Source organism: Balaenoptera ricei, chromosome 2 (genome assembly GCF_028023285.1).
Source record: "Balaenoptera ricei isolate mBalRic1 chromosome 2, mBalRic1.hap2, whole genome shotgun sequence".
NCBI classification, from domain to species: Eukaryota; Metazoa; Chordata; class Mammalia; order Artiodactyla; family Balaenopteridae; genus Balaenoptera; species Balaenoptera ricei.
The window spans coordinates 174,246,529-174,272,528 of NC_082640.1; the positions used below are offsets into that span (position 1 = coordinate 174,246,529).

Below are 26,000 nucleotides of genomic sequence, written 5' to 3' on the forward strand. Positions count from 1 at the left end.
GATCGTTTTCCCCCCTCGTCACCCCAGCTGCTCCATCTCCATCCTCTCTCACGTCCACTGTCAAGGTTCTGTTTATTGCATCTGTCTGTGAGAGCATCTGCTCCCCCACCCCCGTCCTCCGCGATGCGTGGCGAAAAGCTCGGTCTGTTAGGCGTCTCTGCGCTCGAGGCAGCCACTGCCAACGTCAGGTACCAACCGTGAAAGAAGTGCTGTATCAAAGGACACGTCTCCCAAAGCAGCAGTCATCCTCGGGGATTCAGACACCTTGCAACAGAATCTTAGAAGTAAACTCGGTCAGCCGCTCCAGCGCTCACGCTGGGGTTGGAGGTAATGGCTTCTGCTGCTTCTGCCATGAGATGTTTGTTAGGCTTTCAGATGCCATTGCAGGGTCGGCCCAGAGATCACCTTCCTTGCTCCCTTCTCCTTTCTCGTATGGCTGTTTTCCCAACACGTTATCATGGATTTTATCTTCGCGGTTGGAGTATGTAGGTGGAGGGACTGAGTTAGTTAGAGGCGAGTATGGACATCTGTAGTCGTTGTAGACTGTTGTCTGGAAAGGGATTTTTGGCCTCATCGGCTGAGATCCGTCATTCTAGAGACGAGAAGCTAAGGCCCAGGAGGAAGAGGAGTGCCTTTGGGTGTCTTTGTGGGCGATACCCTCTTTCCTGATTTGGGGTCCAGGGAGCTGTTCTCAGCATTGGCCTTCCTTTCTTCACCGTGTCCCTTATGTGGCATCCCTGTGCTTTACTGAGCTTTCTTTCAGGAATTCTCTGTTATACATTATTAGTTTAAATTTACTCTTAAAGCTTTAAACTGTGGGACAAAATTCCCATAGTATGGGCTGAGATCAGATCTTTAGCTACAGCCACGCTCTGAAGGCTGTGGCAGAGAACTGGCCACAGCCGAGCTCCTGGTCATTGAGGGGCCCATAAACTGTCCAGTTGAATAACTGACCGTTGGTCATCTTAGCAGGGGCTCAGGAAAAAAAATCCCACCCTGTGGAGGCTTTGTAATGTGTCAGTTTTACACATTTTGCAGAGTCCCTTTTCTGGACTGGACCAGGGCTGAACCACATTTTGCAGAGTCCCTTTTCTTGTATGTTTCCGGTTAGTTTTCTTGTATGTTTCTGGTTAGGATGGGCCCCAAAGGAGAGTCTTGTGGGGATTTAGAGGGCAGATGCGAAGTGCACTGTCGTGATAACCCACACATTGTCACCTTCGGCTGGCTCACCTTCTCGGCATGAGGTGGCAGCTGGCCCTGCATTGCTGCGTTTTTTCCTGGTCCTGCTGCAACTTCTCTAACCCTGGACCTTGCCAGGTATGTGCGTTTAGCTCCGGTGAGGGCCCGGCTTCTGCAGGACACCCCACCCTCAGTGCCAGAGGCAGCACAAAAAGACACGGTTTGAGCCTGTATATGTGGCTTCAGCTCGTTGCCTGTGGTTCTGGCTTGTTCTCCTCCACTATGTATTCATCCTCTGTGGCTTCTGTCCACCCTGCAGACCTCAAGCTGCGGCTCTAGGGCAAAGACAGCAACGTTACCCAGACTGCTTTACTGGCTCTCACAGCTACTTTCCTGATGTCAAATTATTGTAAATTATATATATTGTATATTTCACACACACACACCCACCCACCCAAAGTGGTTCTGCTTCTCTGGTTGAACACTGTGACTAATACACATCTCCATCCCCCAGAAGCCACTGTTTTATTCACCATTACTTTCTTAATGGCTTGGGCAGAGTTTCTGATGGACAGTACAACGCGGGACATCCAGAATCCTACCCTCCGAAGTTCTCCAACTTACAAATGTTCGATACCCCAGAGAATGCAAAGTCAGTTCAGACCCCAATGCTCTCAGGTGATGAAGCACATCCAGTACCCAGAATGAAAGCACAGCACTTGGGGGAGAAGCAGCTCAGGCCAGCAGGAGACAGAAGAGTCATGGAGAGCTGAGCTTGAGGGGCGATAGTGGCCACAGCAAGAAGCCAGGACAGGCAGTAGGCATGGGTCCTGAATGGAGAAGACGAGAAGCTGGAACTCCTTCGGCGTTTCAGGAGCAAACAAGCTTGTCATAAACAGCCCTGTGGTGCCACTGTGCCTCTGCCAGACACTGGCGGTTGCCCATCCACACACACAGCAGGTGGGTTGGAGTCTGCAAATATATACCCCATGTGCTGGCCGCCCTGCGTACCAGTGATCCAAAGTGTATTCAGAGTGTAGAGAAGTGTCAGAGATGCTATTTCAGGAATAAAAATTTATCACCTAGACAGCCTACAAGAGACTTTTAGTCTCATTATTCAGGATAGAGTTTAAGGTTCCAGATGCTTAGAATTCTACTAGAAGCCAAATACAAAGGAGGGTTGCAGGAAACCGTCTGAGGAGATGTTCTCATGATTTCCACTGATCTTTACCTTGGAATAAGCCCTCAGATCTTGGGATGTTGAGGAAAACGTGATTCGTGAGGGAAGAGTGAGAATAAGCCTTCCGGAAAGTGCCTCTCGTCTATAATGTTCTGCCGACAAGTTGAGGGAGTTACCAGGAAGGCGATAATCTAGAAAGCTGGAAAAATTATTCATAGGAAGACGGCTTCCACCTCACGCTCACTGATTGGTTTTGCCACTAAACCTGTGTCTCGGCCCAGGCGGTCACTTTATGTTACTAACAAGCGAGAGAAATAAAAGCAAGCTGTTTTTCTAGAGTCGTAATATCACTTTATTGTCAACTTCCCACTTCCTCTGCATTTTATGTCTTTGTGACACACCACCGATAGTGATGTTCATGACTGTGGCTCTTGGGCATCAAAGAAAGGTCCCCTGTCCTCAGTGTGGTCCATTTAAGAAGGTAGGGAGGTCTGTGAATACCCTTTTTTTTTTTTTTTTGAAGTTATAGCTTAATTGCTTTAAGAGCTTCCTTAGCTCTGATTTCCATACTCCTCCTTGTCTGTTCCCATAGAATGCTAAACAGAGATCGTTCTTTGCACCTTATTGATGCCTGTTTCTCCTTGACTTCAATCTCCACGACAGCAGTCCCAGCCCTTGGCTCAGGAGAGTGGTTGATGCCCCAGTGAATGAATCTTTAATGAATCTTTCTGTTATCCACAAAGTCAGGCTTTAAGGGTCTAAATAGCTGAGGTTTTACTCTCCATTCTAAAAATGAGATAGAATTTGGGTGAGCCTCATTGAAAAAAATGGTCCCAGCGGGTTTACACTGATTAACGGATGGATGAGAGCTCTCGGCGTGCTTTGCTGCGGGAGAGAGTTTCTGAAGATGCCTCAGAGCTGTTCCATCTCCGCTCCTGAGCAGCCTGCTTGCATCCTGGCGCCTCCAGGCAGGTCCAAGCCGCCTTCCTCCCGCTGCATCGTGGGATTTTCAGCCGTATCTACAACTCTTTGTCCACATAAAATATGATTGTAAAGGCACTATTTCTTTCTGGATACAAATACCAATCTAGTGCCCTTGGAGCTGTTTTCTTTTGATTAAAAGTAGAAATTAGCACTCCCTGGCCAAAACCAGAGGCAGAAAAGGGAATGTGAAGCTTAAGATACTACTCTGTAAGATGACATTGACATAGTTTTTTTTTTTAATTAAAGTATAGTTGATTTATAATATTAATTTCAGGTATACAATGTAGTGATTCAGTATTTTTATAGATTATACTCCATTTATAGTTTTTATAAAATATTGACTCTATTCCCTGTGTTATACAATATATCCTTGTGGCCTATGTATTTTATACACAGTAGGTGGTACCTCTTAATCCCCCACTTCTGTCTTGCCCCCCACTTCCCTCTCCACACTGTAACCACTAGTTTGTTCTCTGTATCTGTGAGTCTCTTTCTGTTTTGTTATATTTATAGTTGTTTGTTTTATTTTTTAGATTCCATGTGTAAGTGGTAACATACAGTATTTTTCTGTCTGACTTCATAAGCATAATACACTCCATGTCCATCCATGTTGTTGCAGATGGCAACTTTTCATTTTTCATGACTGAGTAATATTCTAGTGTGTGTGTGTGTGTGTGTGTGTGTGTGTGTGTGTGTGTGTGTGTGTGTGTATGTGTATTATATATACGAGGGGTCCCCAAGCCCCGGGCTACGGACTGGTACCAGTCCGTGGCCTGTTAGGAACTGGGCCGCACAGCAGGAGGTGAGCGGTGGGCAAGCGAGCGAAGCTTCATCTGTATTTACGGTAGCCGCTCCCCACTGCTCACGTTACCACCTGAGCTCTGCCTCCTGTCAGCATAATAGTGAGTTGTATAATTATTTCATTATATATTACAGTGTAATAATAATAGAAATAAAGTACACAATAAATGTAATGCACTTGAATCATCCTGAAACCATCTCCCCCCACCCCACCCCCAGTCCGTGGAAAAATTGTCTTCCACGAAACTGGTCCCTGGTGCCAAAAAGGTTGGGGACCGCTAATATATACCACATCTTCTTTATCCATTCATCTGTGGTGGGCACTTAGGTTGCTTCCATATCTTGACTATTGTAAATAATGCTACTATGAACATGGGGGTGCATGTATCTTTTCAAATTAGTGTTTTGGTTTTCATAGAACATATACCCCAGAGTGGGATTGCTGGATTGTATGGTAGTTCTATTTCTAGTTATTTGAGGGACCTCCATACTGTTTCCATAGTGGCTGCATCAGTTTACATTCCCACTAACTCTGCACCAGGGTTCCCTTTTCTCCACATCCTCGCCAACATTTGTTATTTGTGGTCTTTTTAATGATAGCCATTGACAGGTGTGAGGTGATAGCTCATTGTGGTTTTGATTTGCATTTTCTTGACATAGTTTTTTTTCTTAAGTGCTACTTTTATATACAACAAAATGAGATCTCCTGTCTAGGGCTACAGCAGGGTAGTGAAAAGGAAAGGGGTTTTGGGGTGGGGGTCTTCCTAAGGAAGGATAATTATTTTAATAGCTGCCCTCAGGGGAAAGCACAGGTGAGGGTGAAGCTATCTCTAATTAGCAGTTGGATAAATCTTTTTTTTTAACATCTTTATGGGAGTATAATTGCTTTACATTGTTGTGTTAGTTGCTGCTGTATAACAAAAGTGAATCAGCTATACATATACATATATCCCCATTTCTCCTCCCTCTTGAGTCTCCCTCCCACCCTCCCTATCCCACCCCTCTAGGTGGTCACAAAGCACCGAGCTGATCTCCCTGTGCTATGTGGCTGCTTCCCACTAGCTATCTATTTTACATTTGGTAGTGTGTATATGTCCATGCCACTCTCTCACTTCGTCTCAGCTTTCCCTTCCCCCTCCCCGTGTCCTCAAGTCCATTCTCTATGTCTGCATCTTTATTCCTGTCCTGCCCCTAAGTTCTTCAGAACCATATTTTTTTTTTTAGAGTCCGTATATATGTGTTAGCATACAGTATTTGTTTTTCTCTTTCTGACTGACTTCACTCTGTATGACAAGACTCTAGGTCCATCCACCTCACTACAAATAACTCAATCTCATTCCTTTTTATGGCTGAGTAATAGTCCATTGTATATATGTGCCACATCTTCTTTATCCATTCATCTGTCGATGGACACTTAGGTTGCTTCCATGACCTGGCTATTGTAAATAGTGCTGCAATGAACATTGTGGTACATGACTCTTTTTGAATTATGGTTTTCTCAGGGTATATGCCCAGTAGTGGGATTGCTGGGTCATATGGTAGTTCTATTTTTAGTTTTTTAAGGAACTGCCATACTGTACTCCATAGTGGCTGTATCAATTTACATTCCCACCAAGCAGTTGGATAAATCTTGAGGATTATAGCACAGCAGGATTTACATTCCATTTCCCACAATGCAGGACTCTGCCAGAAGCTGAATGGACATGATTGCAGCTCTCGGGCGTTGACCGTCGCTCTCGCAGCTGTGGGAGTTTGACCTGCGCTAAAACGCCTCACTGAGTCAACCCTCTCCCTGTCCTTGTCCCCGCAGCGCCAATCTGTCCAAGGCCGCCTGGGGAGCGTTAGAGAAGAACGGCGCCCAGCTGATGATCCGCTCCTATGAGCTCGGCGTCCTTTTCCTCCCATCAGCATTTGTAAGTGCACACTTGATAGATGATTGGTCACGAGTGAAGCGAATGGGGGTTTGTGTTCTCTTCTTGAGTCTCGATGACCTGCCCGAGGTCAGGAGGTCGCAAGCTTGTGCACTGACCCGGAGCCCGTGCTCCCAACCACAGGCTCGAGCTGATGAATTTATTCACCGATCACTGTTCTGGGTGTGAGGGGATCGCTGCTCTCAAGGAGTGTTCCAGATTAGTGATCAAAGGCATTGCTTTGGGTAAAGTTAATAACAATCTTTAAATGAAGATTGTGAACCAGCATGTGAAAATTTACTATAAGGTAGTAAGTGACAAGTCACCAAAGGGGTGAGTCAGCCAAGTGCGAGGCTTGTTCTAGGTGACTGGAGACCGCCTTCAGAAGCTGGTCGGCTTGGGGGCAACGAAGGATGCTGAGGATTCTCGATCAGCGGAGAGGAGCGGGAAGGGCAGCCTCGTGGGAGGAATGGCTGAGCACAAGCCGGGAGGCAGGGAAGCTCACAGCATCTGCTAGAGACAGAGTCCCGGGGGTCACAGAGGACGTGTTACCAGACTCACTGGGAAGCCCCCCAGAAGGGCACCAGAACAGCCAGCTTGCATCCTGAGTTTGGAACAGGGCTCAGTTTCTGCAGCTGAACACCCAACAGAGTAGCTAGTTTTCGTGTAGGGACTGGGTTTTACAAGCCGTATGTTTCTCTCAACACTAGAACTCCTCTTGCCCAGAGAGCTGTTCCCTCTTTAAGAGGCACACAGGGTCCCCAGTACCCACCTCTCACCCCCAACCCCACTCTGGGCACACACTCGTTGGCGGATGCAGTTGGAACTGCCCACACCATGTGATGCCTAATGCTTTTTTCTTTTTCTTTTTTTTGCCCCTTGCTCTAGTTGAGCTAAACACACACGTGATGCAGCCCCATGGCAAACCACTTGGGCTGGACCAGAAGACTTAGCCAGGGCAGTGCTGTGTGCTTGTCCCGAGACTTATATCCAGGCCCTGTGATGTGTGGGTATCGTCTCAAGGCGAGCTGAGATTGCCCTCCCGCCCAGCCTGACAGGCCTCCCCACTGTTCCTTTTCTCACGCATGCTCTGGGGAAGAGCTCCTCTCTCCCTTTCTCCTCCCCTCACCACTCTTTATCCATCCTTTTCTCTGTCTCAGAGGGTTTCACTACTAAACTGTCCCACAGGCCTCTCCTGAGGGCAGATTCTAGCACTTTTTGTTTCTTTCCTGTAGAGTCAAACAGCAGATCCTAATGCTGCTTACAGCTAAAGATCACCTTCGCAGCCCCGTCAGTAGATGGTTTCCGTAGACAAGGAGGTGACTTCCCTAAGGTTCCACCGCTGAGTGGATCTAGCTCTCAAGCCTCCGTCTCTAACTGATTCTCCTGTGATCTCTCAGCTGTATCACAGGGAGGTAGGAGATTCTCAGCACCAGGGTAATAATACACAGTCATGTGGTGTGATTATAGTGGCTGTAGCTTCGAACTCAGGCTAGAATTATCTCCCAATAATCACCTAAGTAAAGGAATAAATTCTGCATCGCTCTTGGTTGGCTTTTCATGTCAGCATTTGCAAAATTCTAGTCATTTCTAACTGTTCTGACCTTATCCCTCATCATGAAAATGATGCTAGGAAAGAAGTATACTGCACTTCCAGGACCACTCAACCCTTCTAAGCTACTAATTTTTACCTCTAATATTGTTTCTGTGTGTACATTAGAGAAAGAATGGGCATAATCATTTAGAATCCCCAAATTGACTCTGGACTAGACTATTATTTCTATACTTTTGGAATAAGAGCGAGTCCCACTAGAGCGCATTCTTGGTAAAGTAGAGATTTAGTTATTTATAAAAACCATCAGGCAAGAATATTAAAAAATGGACTCCCCCCCCGTCCTGTGCCAGCAGATTCAAGAGTGAGGCCCCCAGCAGGGGGACCGTGTAGTTGACATACTGAGACAGTGGCTTCTCCAGCAGGCGGTTCCAGGGCGTCTCAACGTGAAGATCCCATGGGGAGCAGTGCTTTACAGCAGGCTTGCTCCACAACATTAACAAGGACCCACACACTGCCGCTGTCTTGCCATCAGACTTTTTCCCATCTGGGCGGATCGTCGTGTCCTTTAGCAAATCATAAATGACTTGGGCAAAGCGCTGAGATGAGGCGTGTGGACAGTACGCAAGTATTTGACCTTGCCTCCTAAGGAGCTATGGGTCGAGTTGAGCAAGAAGGTCGTAGAAGGGAAGCAGACGCCTTGTTTGAGAGACGTCCCAGGTGCGAGCTTGGGTGCTTAGACATGTGAGGAGGGCACCTGGCCTGAGCGTGCAGAGCCCAGAGGGCTCAAAGCGGGTGTCCGAGTTCTTTTAGGTGCATTTTATAGACACGAACTTGAGCTGACATAGGCCCACAGAAGGGGGAGTGTCATGGAATCAAGGGAAGGGAGGAACAGCTGAGACGTGGGAGGGATGGGCCGGCCAGCTCTGGGGCCCGGGCAGCAGGCGGGCTCTCTGGGCTGCCGCCCCTGCTGTGACTCCACCACATGGCTTCTCGGCCCTGTTACCAGGGGTCCTGCATTTACAGTCACTGCGCAAGCTTGGGTCTGCCCTGCGCGCCTCTCTCCTTCCCAACCCCGTCCCCCAGTAGGGGCCTGTTTCCAGAAAAGGGAGTTTGTTGTGAGCTAGGAAGCCACTCAAGAGGTAGGAACTTACTGCCAGAGGGTTTCACCTGTAAGTGGGTTGATGTGTGTTTTATCTGCAGAAAGCAGTTAAAGGGGATCTTGCAACATAGGAGACTTTGTCCTTAAGCTACTATAACTCATCTGCATCATTTACTGTTACGTGGAGCTTCTGGGAAAGTAGTAGACCTTTGTTTGGCCCTCACAGAATTAACATTTATGGTTTTGACTTTGAGGGCAACCCAAAGATCTATGACAGGAGGTAATTAGTCATCTTGCTGAGGCTATAGGAGCACAGAATGAGACTTAGCTTGTGAAGGAGCGGCTTTCCCTCCTCAGAATGCATGCCAGGCTCGTCACCGGACATCTGGCTGCCTGAGATGACCTCTTGTACCGTCAGCTCCACAAGCACCTCCTGCATCCTTTTTGGTTCCTCCTGGGAACACAAGGAGGAAGAGATGGAGTCTTTGTTCTCAGGAAGCTCATGGATAAGTTAAGGAAGCAGACACAAGTAGGTGATGAGAGCTATGGGGCATCCAGAATATAAGGACTGAGAAGAGGGAGTGAGCAGTCTGCCTGGGGGGGCTTGGGGAAGGCTTCATTTAGATGACGTTTGACCCGGGTCTTGAAAAATGAATGTGGGCTCAACCCACCATCAGGGGAGATGAGGCTCCCAGCCAGAGGGAACAGTGCACGTTATATCTGAGAAATAGCAACCAGCTCCACGTGCCTGGAAGGGGCCGGGGGTGGCCTGGGCTCTGCATTTGGAGTCCTATTCTGAAGGATGAAGGAAGGTGGCAAGCAGGACGTGCTGGAGTAGACTTTGTCCCACGCAAATAGTGGAAAGCCATCAGTTTTTTAGGCAGGGTTAGTGGTCTCATCAGGCCAATTTTCAGAGAATTTGAATCTATAAAACTTATCTCCCCTTAGGATTATAGTGTAATTTATATCATTCAAGGGTACTTGAGGAGAAGGGCCTTACAGATACCGTCAAAATCATCATCTTAATCACCTACGCCACACCGTTATAAAATTCTGATTCGGAATGAACTGCTCCTGGCCTTCCCCCCACTGTCCCAGCTCAGGTTGCAGGAAGTCATCCCCGACTCCTCACTCTCCCCCCACATCTGTTTAATCACCTAGGCTTGTCACCCCTAACTCCTAATGCTCCCTGTAAATCTGTCACTTCTGGCCATCCCTGCTGCCACCGCGTCCAGACCTGCCTCCCGGCCCACTTCCTAGGCCACCTCCAAGCTGCTCAGCCCACTGCTGCCAGAACGTCTCCAGACCATGAATCTGGTCATGTCTCCCACCTGCTTCAAATCCGATGACTCCTTAGCATGGCCTGCTTTTCCCTTTGCGGCCTGACTCCTGACTCCTCGGGTCTGACCTCTTCCCTCTCAATCCTGGCCTTTCGTGTTCCAGCCACACAGAGCGACGGCCTCTCATTCTGGACCAGGCCCCTTAGCCTTCTCTGGAGAAACAGAACCAATAGGATATATAGATACACAGAGAAAGAGACTTACTGTGAGGAATTGGCTCACATGATTCTGGAGCGCAAGGAGTCCCAAGCCCTGCCGTCTGTGAGCTGGAGACCAGGAGGGCTGGTGGTGTGGGCCAGCCCGAGTCTGAAGGCCTGAGGACCAGGACCCCATGCTTTCCGTCCCAGTCTGAGTTTAGGAGAAGACAGATGTCCCAGCCAAGCAGCCCTTCCTCGGCCTTTTTGTTCCACTCAGTCCCCCTACTGGCTGGATGGTACATTGTTGGCGGGGAACATCTTTACTCAGTCCACTGATTCAAATATTAACCCCACGCAGAAACACCCTCAGAGATGCCCAGAGTGATGTTTACCAGTTACCTGGGTATCCCATGGCCCAGTCACGTTGACACGTAGAATGAGCCACCACACCACCCTTCTCAGCAGCCTTAATCTGTAGCAGGAACGACCCCCCGAGGCCCCTAACCCCACCTGCCTCTCACATCTCTGCTCCTCTGCGCCCCACAGCCTTCGAGAACCGGGGCTTTTCCTGTGTCCCCTGTGTCGTCATCGATGACTCGTGTGTCTCCTTGACTGGGCTGGGAGCTGCTCTCACGGAGGGCCGGCACACGGGAGGCTCTGAGTGAAGTCTGTTGGTGTTGCTCCCTTGAGGTTCGCGGAGTACCCTCTCCCCTTTCTGTGAGGAGAACACGTGTGCAAAACAGTGGCTGCAGAGGCAACGTGGATTTAGTCCAAGGGGCGTCGGGTGCAGGAGGTGCTTAAGTGTGCTCACGAATCTCGTCGTGAGCAACTTGCAGCGTGGGATGGCTCACCTGTGGCTGTTCTGTGCAAACTAAACCGTACACACAGGCTCACGCTCGCTCTCACTCACTCACGGAAGTCTGTTGCCTTAACTACAAATGCCAATCCCTATATATTCCTTTAATGTCTTAAAGATTTCTGTATTGGCCATAATCTTAAAAGAGTTACTGACAGTAAGGCAGTTTGTTGTGAAATGAAGCCCAGTGTGATTTCTTTCTTTGGGTTTCTCCCTTCAGTACTATCAAGATACGTCTTTTTATACCTTTAGTTACACATTTGCCAAAGACTTACTTAGCACCCAGTTTTGTAGTCGTTCTTCTGACTGGACAGCATCCAAAATCCAGTTTCTTGAGATCAGCCCACCTTTGTGGCCCTTAGGCAGAACTCCATGTCCGAAACGCCCACGTTTCTGAGTTAGCAGCAGCCGGAATTGCCACTTCTGTCCTTCACCAGTGGCCATCCTGATCTCTGTGCTCCTGAACGCTGACTTGAGGCCAGCATTGCAAACGGTCAGGTTTTGTGCCCAGAACGGCACGGTCTCAAACACTGCAGAGGTGGTCGGCCGGAAGAAACCCGGCAGCTCTCCTTTCCCACAGCCGTCATACAGGCCTGTCACTCAGGAACCAATGGCCGTGTGAAGGGACACGCTGTGTGGCCTACAAACTGCAGTGGATGGAGAGCCAGCACTTCCCACTCATAATTATGATGCCATTTGAAACTTCTGGGATTGATCTGGAAGCTGATAAGTCCCTGGTAACCAAATACTGATTTTTTTCCCATTTTTTTCTGCTGCTTTTAAATGAATGAATTTATAAACACATCATTTTGAACTTAACCTAACTTGCCATAGAGCATGGAGTCAGTAGCTTTCCCTTTGATTAGGAACACTTGGAAGGGCTTTGGGGGTTAATGTCAAGGTACATTTGACTGTGTACCCAGCACTTGGCTGTTGTTGCTACATAGTAGGTGCTTAATAAATGTTTAATTGAAGACTTTATTCTTTTAACGTCTAACATCAATTTATCAGTTTTATTGTGTTTTTTGAGTTGTCCCTTTAATTTAGGTGTATTTAACTTTTAGATTAGACTAATGCATTTAGGTTCAGAAAAATCTCAATATAGGAAAGATCATCTAACGATTTCAAAGACCAGCAGCTGTATTCCACACCCTTAGGCATCTGTATTTCAGGGAGATAGAAATTTTCTGTCTTTGAACTCGGTGCATTTTGGTGTTTACTGAGTACGTACTTTGTCAGGCGCCCACTAGGCTGCCCAGCACTTTGTGTCTAGAACGCCTCCTACCTCTGGGAATAATGCACAAACCGTCTCAGAATCATGGATCGATGTCCTGAACTCCTCCCTCCAGAGGAAGGTACCCTGAGCATCCCTGCCCTTGTCCCAGGGCTGAGAGCCAGCTCAGCCCCTGCTCAGCGCCAGGTTCACTTGCTCCCCAGATGGCGGGTTCTCTTTCCTATAATCGGAGTCAAAAATGCTGCCACTAAATCCCCAAGGACTTTTCAGTCTTCAAGTCTCTACTTTCTCTTTTCTCCATTCTGGTTAAACTATTTTATTGTCCCTCTGTTGCCAAAGACGGCTCTGGCTGGAAGAACTAGTACAATTGACAAGAGCCGCCACATTAACCCCCCCTCGTGCTCCCCGCACCACCTCTGACAGCCTGCCTTGGGCCCAGCGCATGGGTTCAGGGCCCTCAGGGTTTCCCAGGAGGCCACAGCTGGGCAACACTGTTTCAGGTGGTGGTTCTTTGTAACCTCTCGTGTTCTTTGACTCAGCGAATAGAGCCACGTCCTGGCATTCCACTGCTGCCACTCGCCCATCCACATCTGGTCATCCCATCCGATCCCATCTGCCCAGGCACGAATTCTTTTCTTTTTTTTTTTTTTGGCCACTCCATGCAGCATACAAGATCTTAGTTCCCCGAGCAGAGATCGAACCCATGCCCCCTGCAGTGGAAGCGTGGAGTCTTAACCACTGCGCCACCAGGGAAGCCCCTTTGGCTCTGATTTTTACTACGTTTTCCCTCAGCCTCTTTCAGATCCATTTCTGTCTTTCTGTTTCTCATCCAAATTCACCTCACTTTTATTTCATTGTTTGTTGTGATGATACTTACACTTGGATCCCCATTACCATCTCTAATCCATCTCGCATTCCTGTTGTAATAGCTCTTGGTCTTCGGGCTCTAGCAATTCCCAGTCTGATCCATTCTCCCGTCTTTGCCATTCCACCTTTACACTGGAACTTCTCTGTTCAAAACCCTGCAACTCGGGACTTCCCTGGTGGCACAGTGGTTAAGAATCTGCCTGCCAATGCAGGGGACACGGGTTCGAGCCCTGGTCCGGGAAGATCCCACATGCCTCCAAGCAACTAGGCCCATGTGCCACAACTACTGAGCCTGCGCTCTAGAGCCCGCGAGCCACAACTACTGAGCCCGTGCGCCTAGAGCCTGTGCTCCGCAACAGGAGAGGCCACCGCAATGAAAAGCCCACACAGCAACGAAAACCCAACACAGCCAAAAATAAATAAATAAAAATTAAAAAAAAAAAACAAAACCCTGCAACTCCTCACCGTATATCACAGTAAAGGCCACACTCTAAACGGGGTCCTGTGACACCCTGGGTTGTAAGTGAAGGTTAACCAGCTCAAACTTGCTTCAGGCAGGGCTAAATCCACGGGCGTGGGCCATGTCATCAGTATTCAGTTCTTCTAACACCCACTTCTGTTTGAAGGACATGAGACGCCCCCCAGCAGCTCAGGGCTTACACCTCGCCAGGTGAGCTCCCCAGAGAAAGATGATCTCTTCCCCAGCACCTCTGACTCAGGCCGCTTGCCCATCCCGAGTCACTATGGCCAGGAGTTGGGCCCAGATAAACAGGTAGAAGCCTCAGATGTCCAAAGCTGCTTCCTTCGAAACCCTCTGCAGCCTGGCTCTGCGTTTCTTCTCCAGTGTCCCAGGCTCTCCTCCGGGGCATTGCTTCACTCGCTGTCCCCCTGAAATGCCAGCTCTGTGCTTTTCCAGCTCTGCCTTTGGTCATGCCGGTCTCCCCTGATGTTCTTCCCTGCCAGCTCTCTATCAAAATTACATCAATTTTTCAAGGCCCAGCGAAAATATTTTCTACAGACCCTTTTCTTAACCTGCCACTGGCAAGAGGTCATTTCTTCCCTTTCTGCCTAGAGTTTGTGCCCGGCGTCTGTCACGTGTTGCCTTTCACGGAGTTACTAACCACCATCTTGGTTGGTGCTGTCACCCCCTGCCTTCCTGTAGGTCTTCACTGGCACAAAGCACTTTTGTGCATCTTGTTGCATTTGCTTCTGTGCAGACGCCTATAAAGTAAGCAGGGAAGGTACTTTAATCCCATTTTTGCAGCTCAACATTGCTTGACCAGCTATGCACCAAGACTTGTGCTAGGTGTTGAAGTAAGAAACGTTAGTATGGTAACATCCAGAAAGTTATTCCAATTTTACAAATGAGGAAATTGAGGCCTAGTGAATAAGTGGCCAAGTGTCCCACTGACCATCTTTTTTAGTTCCTAGCACACGCAAGCTCTTTGCCATCTCTGGGCCATTGCAGATGATGTTCCCTCCTCCTGGAACTTTTTTTTTTTTTTTTTTTTAATTTGGCTGCACCAGGTCTTCATTGCGGCATGCGGGATCTTCGTTGCAGCATGTGGAGTTCTTAGTTGCGGCATGCAAACTCTTAGTTGCAGCATGCGGGATCTAGTTCCCCGACCCAGGATCGAACCCGGGCCCCCTGCATTGGGAGTGAGGAGTCTTACCCACTGGACCACCAGGGAAGTCCCTGGAACATTATTATTTCCACTCTCAACTAACCAAACACTATTCACTTTTCAGAGTTTAATTAAAATGTCACTTTTTTAGGGAAGCTTCCGCTGAGCACCCCCTCACCCCCAAATCTAAAACAGGCCTGCTATTCTCTCTTCTAGGACTCCTCTGTTTCTCTCATAGCGCTTATCAAAAATTGTAGTTATTTATTTTACTTCTATAAATGCATTTGTTTAATGTCTCCCTACTAGACTGTACATGCCACGAGAACAGGGATCATGATAATTGTTGTGACTCCGGTGCACTCAGTGCCCGGCACCCATGCCTGACACAGAAGAGGGACCCAAGAAATAATGTGTGGGATGAATGAATGCAAATGTGAGCCATTCACACAGCCCCTAAATACCAGCACAGAGACTCAACTCAGGTTGCCCAAATCCCAGGTCCACACAGCCCTGACACTTAGCTCATCTTCCGAAGAACTGTAGTTGTAGCTCTTTATATGGGTTCATAGACGTTAGCACTGTTTGATATGTGGGTATTTAGGATGAGAAGGGTGGATCTGTGCGTGGATGGGTGGCCAGAGGAATGAGGCAAAAACAGAACGCCAGGATCATCCGGGAAGGGGGCCAGGAGATGATCGATGCGGGGAGGCCTGGGGAGGGCAAAGCCGACGTAGTAGGCACCCCCACTACCGGGCAGGCCCTGTGTGAGGAGGCAGTGCAGTGTGTACATCGGCCTGGGTGTGGCACCTATAGTTGCACCCTCATTCAGATCCAGAGTTAATAGTAGCCTATTCTCGAGTTCATGGGATGAACCCTCCATTTTGACGGGTCTTGAAGAGTTCTCACTTTTATATTCCTATCCCATCGTATTGGACACTTTCATGATACAGGAAAGCAACTTTCATTCTTCACCAGAGTGAGCAGCCCATTACTATAGATAGCAATATCGAAAGTATTCAGAGGTATTTTTACACAGTGTCTTCTACACACTCCCTGCTGCTGTACACAAAGGTTAGTGGAAATGAGCTGTAACATCCAAAATTGTTTTTCTCTTATGTCTTTGTATCCTTTATTAGACTTTTGCAAACTTTGCTATAGTTTATTTTCTGACATTTGGACCTCTCTTATTTTTAGGAAAGAATATTTGGGGGAGTGTTGTAAATATATTTGACCTACTGAATATCAAAAATAGCACTGAAATAACAAAAATAGCTCTGAATTTTGTTGTGAGTATCCTAAAAATATAATTGCTTCTTGATATCTTTTTCCAGAAAATGAGATGCAATTATAGATTCTGTGTGTCTGCAGGGCCTGGACAGTTTCAGAGTGAAACAGAAATTCTTCTCAAGGAGCCAGGAGCCAACGGCCTCCTTTCCTGTGCCGTATGACCTGCCTCCAGAACTATATGGAAGTAAAGGTGAGACACTGGTGAAAGAAAACCTTGGGTGTGTGTACCAGAGCAGAAACAAACAGAGCCCAGGGAAAGCCATTGGGTTGGGCTCTCCCTGGGAGCCTGGCTCATGGGTGGCCCTGGAAGCGCAGGTTTTTGCAGAGGCTCCCTTGCTGCCCCGTGTGTGGCCACCAGAGCCGCAGTTCTCAAACTGGTTGGTCTCAGAACCCCTCTACATTTTATTACTGAGGACCTCAAAGGGCTTTTGTTTACGTGGGCTTTTATAGCTATTGATATGAATCATATCAGCAATTAAAACCAGTAAATTTTAAAATATTTATTAACTTATTTTAAAATACTAATAAACCCATTTGTATATTTAAAAATATATAAAATGACTATTCCCAAAAACAAGTTAGTTTGGAAGATGGCATTGTTTACCTTTTTTGCAAACCCCTTTATTATCTGGGTTAACAGCCGGATTCTCACAGCTGCTCTGTTGTGTTATCACACAGGTCGTGTAGCATCTGTACACTCATGTGAAAGTGACAAATAATGGCTTAATGTTACGCTGACAGTAATTTTGAGTTTAAAGGTATTTCCCCCTCCCCAACCCCCTTAAAAAGTAGGTCCCCAGGCCACACACTCTGAGAACTGCTGCGCTAGGTGAGGACTTCAAGGACAGTGACCAGGTATTTTTCGCAAGAGATAGCCAGTGGAGTATTGGTCCAGGTTCCCAGCGCTTTTTGGAGGAAGGCTGGCTGGGACGGCTGCACCACCTCATCCCAGCTCTGGCCCAGCCCCGCTAGCCTCAGGGCTACTCTTCTCAGCCCCAGAAAATCTGTCTTTGGGGTGAGTTCACACTTCACCAAGCTCACCCCGGAGGAGATGCGTAATGGGGACAAGCTTATTAATTTAAAATGGCAGATTCTTATATCACTGTGGCTGGTGTATTTTCCCCTGGAGGGTAGAGGCCTGCACAGGTAGCCAGATTGTAATCTGTGGTTTTTGAGTGAAGGCTGAATGTGAACAGGGAAAATTTGGTTTTTGATTGGTAAGTTTTGATGATGCCACCCCATTAATACAAACTCTCGGACTCCCTTACGGAGTCAGCCTTGCCCCAGTGGGTCCCTTCCTTCCCTGAGCAATGCTGGTTGGATTCTAGCTACCTCCCCGCCCTCACTCGCCCTTTTGGCTTTCGTGATGAACCAAACCTGCCCTTCTGATGGACCCATTTCTCAGATTGTATTGGCACATCTGACAGAGTTCATCCTGCCTCGCCCAGGTGACTTCATCTCTCTCTGATCAATCGTGTGGATACTGTTTCGGAAGGTATTCTTGTTCCCTTCCTTCCAAGCCGTGTGCATTTTTCTGAGTCCTCTAAATGTGTCGAGTCCTCTAAATGTGTTGTAAATTCACACATGTTCATTTTTCACTAGCAAGAGGTTTTACCAGAATTTCAAGAAATCCGTGACCACTCCTCCCCACCCTCTAACCCACAGATGCTTTAGATCCAGGCCGTTTTTATGTGCCAGCCTGACAACTTATTAAGTGACCTTGGGCAGTGGTTTGCATTCTCTAGGCCTTAGTGTCTCTGCAAAATGAGAACATGAGAGTGCATAGCTCACTGTTGAAGAGTGACTGAGATATGGTCTAGAAAGCATCTAACCCAGTGTCCAGCTCAGAGTTAGCAGCTGATTACTGTTAGCCATTGTTTCTGTTATTTAAAATGTCCAGTTCAGTTACAACAGTGGATTGATGGCCATCCCTCCCCCTCCCCCTGATGAGCTGACATTCAGAAGAGGCTGAGGCTTATGCAGGATAGTCCCTAGCCCAGGACATGACCCAGTGACCTTCCCCCCTTCAGGCTTTGCGCTGCACCTCTGTCTTTTCTCCCTTTCTCTGCTCTTCATGTCCCTCACCCCTACCCCCAACCTGAGTGCTCCAGAATAAACAGGTTGGAGGTGGGAAGGACTAACTGTGACAGCCTTATTTAGGCTTAGCCTCCTGCGGTCTGGCCTCAGGCATTGTACCTCCCACCCACAGCCTGGAACCTTGGCTGGAATTTCACCCCCTCTAATCCTAATCTCCAAAGGACTGTAAAAGCAAGAATGGAAGAGGTAGAGGAGCCTTAAAAATATCCTGAGGTTCCCTCAGTTCCACTAGAAAAAGCATTCCCAAGATCTTAAAAGTTACAACTAGGTAATGTCTTAGACCATGTAATGAAAATGGTAATCCTTTTATTTGACCAGCAAGCAGAAGTTTTCCATTGTTTAACTGAGTTTTCTATTTTTTACGCATTTCCTTTGAAAGACATATGCGAGAGAGACTGGAACATTTTAATTTTTTTATCAGTACTATTTTACCTTCCACACTGCTTTACTAGCATGTAGAATAATGCCAGGGATTCAGATATCACCATTTCCTGTAAAGCCAACATTCGGGGGAGTCACGTGCACCTTAAAAAGGTATCTTGGGCTTCCCTGGTGATGCAGTGGTTAAGAATCCGCCTGCCACTAAAGGGGACACAGGTTCAATCCCTGGTCCGGGAAGATCCCACATGCTGCGGAGCAGCTAAGCCCATGTGCCACAACTACTGAGCCTGTGCTCTAGAGCCCCCAAGCCATAACTACTGAAGCCCGCGTGCCTAGAGCCTTTGCTACGCAACAAGAGAAGCCACCGCAGTGAGAAGCCCGCACACCGCAACAAAGAGTAGCCCCCGCTCGCCGCAACTAGATAAAGCCGGTGTGCAGCAATGAAGACCCAACACAGCCAAAAATAGATAAATGTTAAAAAAAAAAAAAAAAGGCATCTTACCAGTGTTCGGAAAAGTTGAGTGGTTAAGAACACTTCAAAAGCACTGCATTTGGTGCTTTCCTGGTGGTGCAGTGGTTAAGAATCCGCCTACCAGTGCAGGGGACACGGGTTTGAGCCCTGGTCTGGAAAGATCCCACATGCCGCAGAGCAACTAAGCCCATGCGCCACAACTACTGAGCCTGTGAGCCACAACTCCTGAAGCCAGGGCGCCTAGAGCCCGTGCTCTGCAACAAGAGAAGCCACCACAATGAGAAGCCTGTGCACCGCAACGAAGAGTAGCCCCCGCTCACCGCAACTAGAGAAAGCCCGTGCACAGCAATGAAGACCCAACGTAGCCAAAAATAAATTTAAAAAAAAAAAAGCACTGCATTTGAATAAGTGATTTTCAAGCCACTCTAACATATATAAGATCTCGTTCAGTATTTTTTAAGTCAAGAGACTATAAGAAAAGCTTAGCAAAGAAATATACTAATGTGAACAAATCACAGTTGGATACAAGAGACCACCAGACATCCTGACACCAAGAAACTGATCAAATAAAACAAAAACGAAGACTCAGCTACAGGGGCACCTGCTTTGTGCTTGCTGCTTATTCTCTCTCCCCACAGGCGTATCATTGAGAACCTGCTGTGCACAGACACCAGCTAGGTGCCTGGAATAGATCAGTGAACAAGACAGACACAAATCCTTGCCCTCCTTGAGTTTATATTTCTCTTCCCATGAAAAGTTACACTTACCCAAACCCATTTTACTAGCAGGAACTGTGTTTTTAAAAGAAAACTTTTGCAAAGCAAAATCACTAACATTGTAAATCACACACTGTAGCATGCAGTCCCTGACCACAGGGACACACAGAGGGAACCACGCCCCCCAGGTTGTCCTTCGTCCTCCCCCACCGTGGCCCTAACACAGGCCTCAGCCGGACTCTCACCCAGACTGTGCTGCGCTTTCATTTCCCTGGTTCTGCGCTCCTCCCCCTGGATGCCGTCCTCCACGCTGCTGCCAGGCTCATCTGATCGTTCCCTCTCCTGTTTTAAATCCTTTCATCGTATTCCAGAAAAAAAAAAAAGACGTTTTTCATCCCCTTTAGCCTCAGATCCCGAACAGATTCTGTGAAGATCACCTTTAGAACTTGACGAAGGTGCACATTGCCAGGCCCCAGCCCAGACCTACTGAAACGAGCTCTCCAGGGGTGGGGTCCCAGAAAAATGTTCCGGCAATTCCCACATCAGCCCAGTCAGGGAACTGCTGCACAGACACAGTGGGGTTCAGCTTCCCAGCAGCAGGGCGCGCCTGCTTGTCTGCCTGCGCCCTGGACCACAAACTTGAGAGGCCTTTGTGTTTGTCTAGCGGAGTACCAGGCATCTAACCAGCACTACCAAGTATTACATATACACGTGTGACTGTATCATGAGGCAAGTTGTTCTCTCATGGGACAGTTTAGGAGGATTGCCTGAAACAGGCCTTCATCTGAGCCAGTGAGTGGTAATGGCTGATTTCCAGTAGTAATGGGTAAAAAGACACAACAGAATCATAATCCCCCTCTTTTCACCTTCCTCTTGGCCCTTTTTGTGGCCTTCCCCCACGGTAGTGGAAGGCCTTGCCGCTGGCATGGGAAGGCTCTGCCCGGGAGGTGCAGACATTTGCTCATTTATAAAGCAGAGCCTTGGGGGGATTTGCCAGGAGCGTGGTTTCCAGGTCCTCGCTTGGTCATCGTTGGCTAAATTTGAGGGAAAGGAATACAGTCATCCCTTGGTATCTGCCAGGGATTGGTTGAGGACCCACCTTGGATCCCAGAATCCACAGATGCTCAAGCCCCATAGTGAGCCATCCGTATCTGCAGTTCCACATCCCGATTCAACCAACCACTGATCGTGTAGTGTGTATTTATTGAAAAAAATCGCATATAAGTGGACCCTCACAGTTCAAACCCAAGTTGTTCAAGGGTCCACTGTAAATGCAGTGGTGGTCTTTAAGTTACAGCCTCACTGGCAAATGCCTGTATCACAGATCTGCACTGGTGAAGAATCTCTCTAATGGCTATTCATATAGCAAGGATTGGGGGGGTCTTCTGCCTGGGGGATGAAGCAGAGCAGACATTGCCCAACAGAGCAATTTGCAGGGAAAGGGGTAAATAAAGGGAAGTCCAGCCGCAGAAGATGGTGTTTCCAGTGGAAGAGAGCGGGTGCTTTCTTAAGGCCAGTGAGTAGCCAGGGAGTCAAGTCTCCAGCCCTGCTAGCCCCTTACCTCTTAAGAAACTTAATTACCAGAAAGTGTGGTTTCATGCTTTCAAACCATCTCAAGGCCAAAGGGGGAGAGAACAGGGTTCTGATAACTTGTTGCCATCTTTGGCATTCTTTTCCTGCACTTCCTGCTGGGAGCTGCCATTTGCATACTCGCCCTGTGATTATTCAGAACAAACAGCGAGGCTGGGCGGGAGGAGCAGCAGATACCATTGTTTGCCAGCTCGGCCTCCAAGCTACCATCTGCCTCTGTTCAGGAAAGGGAGAAAGCCTCCCCCAGGGGCTGCTGGCGGGGCCGGCGAGCAGCTGCTGCAGTGGGATGGTCCATCTCAGCTGACCTGCCAAGTGGCCAGTTTACTATAAGCACGCAACCCTTCCATCTCTCCATATTTCTCAGGACAATAATATGGGGGTTTATTTTTAATCCTTGCAGTGTATTTATACCCTACCCGTATTTTTTTTTAATTATTTATTTTTGGCTGCATTGGGTCTTCGTTGCTGCACGTGGGCTTTCTCTAGTTGCTGAGAGCAGGGGCTACTCTTCATTGTGGTGCTTGGGCTTCTCATTGCGGTGGCTTCTCTTGTTGCAGAGCAGGGGCTCTAGGTGCTCGGGCTTCAGTAGTTGTGGTGTACGGGCTCAGTAGTTGTAGCTCACGGGCTCTAGAGCGCAGGCTCAGTAGTGTGGCTCGTGGGCTCTAGAGCGCAGGCTCAGTAGTTGTGGCGCATGGGTTTAGTTGCTCCACAGCATGTGGGATCTTCCAGGACCAGGGCTTGAACCCGTGTCCCCTGCATTGACAGGCGGATTGTTAACCACTGCGCCACCAGGGAAGTCCCTACACCCTACCCATATTATTATGGTTCTTGGTGAAATGGTTTGACTCTGGCAGTAGCCATGTATGGTAAAAGAGATTTGTTCCAATTTTTTCAATTTGTGAAACATCAGTTAAAAGGAAGAAAAGTTCACACATATTGAGCACCTACAGCATGCCAGGAACTTTCACAGATGTTCTCTCATTCATGCTTCACAGTAATCCTGGGAGGTTGCTAATGTAATTACTTCCCATTTCAGAGATAGGGAACCTGAGGCCAAAATCCACATGCCTTCCTCAGGCTGCAGAGGAGGATGAAGGCAGGATTTGAACCTAGGTCATCTTTCCGTTGTACCATTCCAAGGCATGTTGCTTTCCTCAGCGTTGGTCTACGGTCATTATACAGAGACCTTTATGCCTTATCAATCACTAGCCTTAAGTTACAGAACAAAACCATTTCAGGGATGTGACGCTGGGCCTCTTGGTTCTGTGCGACCATGACCAGCTGCTGAGAGCAGAAAAATGGCCTTTGACTGTACCCATTGTCACTGTTGGTTTCTCCAGGTTCTTAAAAGAAGAAAATGAGCTGCCTTCATTTGTTACATTCTCTCTGTAGGGAACACTACGTCTTGTGCACTACACGGGTTTATTTCATTTAATCCTCCTGACAGCTCCACGACTTAGATACAAATAAGGAAACTGAGGCTCAGAGAGGTGAAGTGACTTGTCAACATAAGTGGCAAGCCAGCATTCACCCCGGGCTTCAGCCTGCTCCCATGTTCACTCACCCATGTCTTAACATGAACCTTAACTACAAGCTCTTACCTATTAGGGCTCTCGTCGGGGCTTGATTCAGCAAAGACTCTTCAGTATTTGTAGACTCTGGCCCATGAGTAGTTTTATCCTGTCAGGTGGGTGAATTTTCTGTAATCCTATTTAAATCAGTATTATACTTACGTAATTTTTTTTCCCCCAGATCGGCCCTGGATTTGGAACATTCCTTATGTCAAAGCACCAGATACACACGGGAACATGTGGGTTCCCTCCTGAGAGCAGTAAAGTACTGTGAAGTTGACGTGTAAGGCATTGAACCCCAAACATTGGATGTTCTTGTTTGCACTGGGTGTTCACTTAATGTTTTATCTGCCCTCCTACAAAACTCTTTGCAAAGGTCGAGCTTTCAAACACAGATGTTGGTTATCCTTTTAATGGCCGTTGTTAACATTCTCACTTTAAAAAATTATATATTTTCTTAATTCCCTTTTCTATGCTTTGGAACGAAAACTATTAAACTTCACCACGTTAAAAGAATATATAGGTGTAAAATGATCTTCCTAGTGATGAGGACTTCCACGGCGGTGTCAGCACTTGTGAATTGAAGGTTGACTTGTGTCGGTTGTGCTCTGTCAGGAAAGGTGCTCTGGATCCAGCTGAAACTTCTCAGAGCAGGAATGTGACCTCTCACCCAGCCCTCTCTCAGCTTTCTGAGTGTGTCTCGGGGTTGCTGGAGGGAGTCTGGCGTGTGTCGGCTGGTGCGGCTACCCCGACGCCATGGGCCGTATTGACCGTCCTCACCCTGCAGCTTTAGACGACGTTTCATCCCCCGCCCCCGGCCGTGCTGGCTGCCTTCCCGCTCAAGGACCACCTGCCTTCCCCTCACCCATTCCCCAGAGTGCATGGTGTCTCCTCCGTCCCCAGAAATGTCCACAAAAGACAGCCTGCAGGATCATAAAAAAGCACACAAGTATTTCGCTCAGAAGACCCCCTGAAAGGTGAACTGATTGGGTGCCTTCAGTTCACAAGTGAGGGAACTGAGGCCCAGAAAGGTTCAGGACGTCCCCCAGCCCCCGGCTGCCTGGGTCAGAGCGACGAGCATCTTCCTGCTCTGTGTCTGGGTGCCCTTCCCACGCAGGATCGCGCTCTCCTCGGATGACAGAGCCGCCTCGCTTTCTTCTGCGTGAGGCTCATTTCCAGGTTGTCATCAGCTTCTCCGTCCTAGAATTTAGAATAGAGTTCAATGTTAATTTTGAAAGTTTTTTTAAGATACTAGTTTTCCAGACTGTTCCTCAGAGGCCAAGGATGTTCACATCAGAAAGCTGCTGGGGTGGGTGAGGGGCGGGGGCTCCTCCCTTCTCCTTCCCCGATCAGAGGAGCCTTCCTTCACCACTTTTACGTATTGGGTTCTCTAAAGGATACTATCTGGGTGGTTTTTTGTTTTGCATTCTGCTTAAAAACATGAAGTTGAAATGCCACTGAATTCGTTTAACCAGTTTCTTCCACTGGTAAGAAAAGTTAGGCTTAATCCTTTTCGCACCCTGCCTTCTACTTCAGGTGCGTTCAAACCCTGTGTCAGGTGAGCCCAGCTGCCTTGGAGGGCAACAGGGAGGGTGCCCTAGACCGGTAGTAGCGGTGGGGCCGGCCCAGAGCGGGAGCCCAGGAGTCTGAGCTGGGTGTCCAGGGGACTGCGGCCGAGGACCTGTGACTCCCGCCAGCACAGTGGTCCGTGCTGGGTGGGCGTGGGGGCAGTGCCAGCCTCCAGGCAGCAGGGGGCATCAGAACCACCGCAAGTAGTCGGCCAGCTCCGGGCAGGACCCAGGAAGCCTGGGCTGCTCGGGCCCCAGCCAGTCAAAGGATAGCGGACTCGAGCATGTGGCTCATCTGAGCCACATGACTGCAAAGTGGGTCGGAGCCCAGAGCTGGAGTCAGGCTGCCGGGCTTTGAATCCCAGTTCTGCCACCACTTCTCTGCGCCTTGGTCCCCTCACCTGTAAGATAGGGGTGGAGTAATAATCATTCCCGTTGCAGAGGCTCATTGAGACTGTCCGGTGAGTTAGGACATGAAATTGCCTGCGCAGGGTGGGGACTGTACAGGGGACACCCTTGAGTCATTAGGTTTATCCTCATTTTCCTGAGAAGGAAACCTGGACTCAAACAGGTGAAGTGCTTGTCCAAGGTCACACTTCTAGAAAGTGCTCTCACCAGTGTTTGAACCCAGGTCCGGCAGCATCCAGAGCCTGTTCTGTACTTGCAGGTGGCCCAGGCTCCCAGGCAGTGTGGTGGACAGTATCCGAGGAGATGGACCATTTTCCCCCAATCCACTGTGGACAGATAACTTTTATAGGATACAGGATCAGGTGCTTGGATGTCACAGCACTGTCAGATTGCTAAGAAACTTTCTAAATGCTCACTTTTACTTTCTGTACTCATCACAGGCTGGCCTGGTCCACAGCCACACTTGGAGCGGCACCCTAGACCCAGCAGGGACCCAGAGTGCCCTTCTGGAAGCTGAGACAATCTCTGTAGGATGGGCTGGTTATGTATATCAAGGTACAGTTAGGGGAAGTCCAAGGTCAAGGGGCATGTACCCAGTGAGTGTGCAGGCCCAACCCCGGAGAGCTGCCTCCTGTGGCCCTTGCCCTGGTCAGCATGGGCTCAGCGAGGCAGGGCTAGGCCAGGCCAGCGTAGTACCAGGTCAGTACCACGAGCTCTCTGGGCACAGTTGATAGCACATGTAGAAAATAAAGTAATGCCTCAAGAGTAATCAACATGGGATCGATTGAATCCCATGAGGTTCAACAAAACAAGAGGTTCAACCCCATTTGGTCCTTTTATTAATGTGACTGGCTAAATTACCCAAAGTGCTACAAAAAAGCATCATCAACGCCTGCTTATTTTTTTTTAATATTTATTTAGTTGTTTGGCTGCGCTGGGTCTTAGTTGCGGCACGGGGGATCTTCGTTGCGGCATGCAGGATCTAGTTCCCTGATCAGGGATCAAGTCCGGGCCCCCTGCATTGGGAGCCCAGAGTCTTAGCCACTGGACCAGCAGGGAAGTCCAAACACTTGTTAATGTTTGAGGAAACCACTTCTGTTATTCTCAGGTTGGGGTTCAACAATTATTTCTCCCGAACTCAGG

General features: G+C 48.3%; 1 protein-coding gene across 2 annotated transcripts in view; it reads left to right on the forward strand.

The window, feature by feature from the left end:
• Nucleotides 1-23,381, forward strand: part of TDP1 (tyrosyl-DNA phosphodiesterase 1) — a 74,511-nt gene extending 51,130 nt beyond the window's left edge. For both annotated transcript variants that reach the window (XM_059915816.1, XM_059915817.1), the window contains exons 14-16: nucleotides 5,955-6,057; nucleotides 16,136-16,244; nucleotides 23,063-23,381. In XM_059915816.1, coding sequence (XP_059771799.1) covers nucleotides 5,955-6,057; nucleotides 16,136-16,244; nucleotides 23,063-23,136 — 286 coding nt within the window. In that variant the 3' untranslated portion in view covers nucleotides 23,137-23,381. The remainder of the gene's footprint in view (nucleotides 1-5,954; nucleotides 6,058-16,135; nucleotides 16,245-23,062) is intronic.
• The last annotated feature ends 2,619 nt before the right edge of the window (nucleotides 23,382-26,000 follow it).